Genomic DNA, 708 nt, shown 5'->3' with positions numbered 1-708 from the left:
TTTTTTTTTCTCCCCTTCTGCGTTGAAGTAAAGAGTTAAAACATGTCAGCCGATCGAGAATAGGCCTACCTTGAGCAAGGTTGACAATGCACAGCCCACTAAATTCAGTGCTTTCTCCATGAGCAAACAATTCCTTCGTCTGAGGGTGAAACAACGCAGACATTCAGCGAAAATGACAACACTCTACACGTGCGGTTAGCCGCCGGAGAGAAGCCTACCTTGGAATCTACTTCCCGCGGCGCATCATCTGAAAGCACAAACTGAGTTATTTGCTCGGTCTTGACCGGTCCAGGCCAGAGACTGACAGATGCCACCCCTCTGCTCCGAAGCTCCAAAGCCATGTCCACGGCCATGCGGTCGCACTGTCAAGAAATGGTTGGGTTACTCCATCCATAAAACCGGGGACCTTAGGAAGCGCCAACTTACCGCCGCTTTCCCAACACCGTATGGCACATTGAAGAGATATCGCAGGCCTCCCATGGATGAAATGGTGACGATCAAGCCCTGACCCCGAGCCACCATCAAACGGGATGCGTACACTGAAGCGATATAGTGGCTTCTACCAGATGGAGGAAATAAAACAAAGAAGGCTCAATGAATCACTTTTGCTGAAAACATTCAGCATCAACGAGGTAATTTGCAGCTCCTTCACCGCAACAAACCGACAGAGTCTGCATCACTGCACCGATAGGAATTAAGCAACAAAAT

The 708-nt window shown here is 49.2% G+C and overlaps 1 protein-coding gene across 1 annotated transcript; it reads right to left on the bottom strand.

The window, feature by feature from the left end:
• Positions 1-10: 10 nt before the first annotated feature.
• On the bottom strand, positions 11-629 carry LOC109508916 (dehydrogenase/reductase SDR family member 1-like; the record flags this gene model as incomplete). The annotated part of the gene is made up of 3 exons (XM_019858842.1): positions 427-629; positions 219-362; positions 11-139 (listed from the first exon to the last, which is right to left on the bottom strand). Coding segments are annotated over exons 1-3 (369 nt in total), but the record flags the coding sequence as incomplete, so codon positions are not given.
• Positions 630-708: the final 79 nt, after the last annotated feature.

Source organism: Hippocampus comes, unplaced genomic scaffold, assembly GCF_001891065.2.
Source record: "Hippocampus comes isolate QL1 unplaced genomic scaffold, H_comes_QL1_v1.1 C16697536, whole genome shotgun sequence".
NCBI lineage: Eukaryota > Metazoa > Chordata > Actinopteri > Syngnathiformes > Syngnathidae > Hippocampus > Hippocampus comes.
The sequence above is the reverse complement of the archived record's forward strand: the minus strand, read 5'-3'. Positions and strand labels throughout refer to the sequence as shown.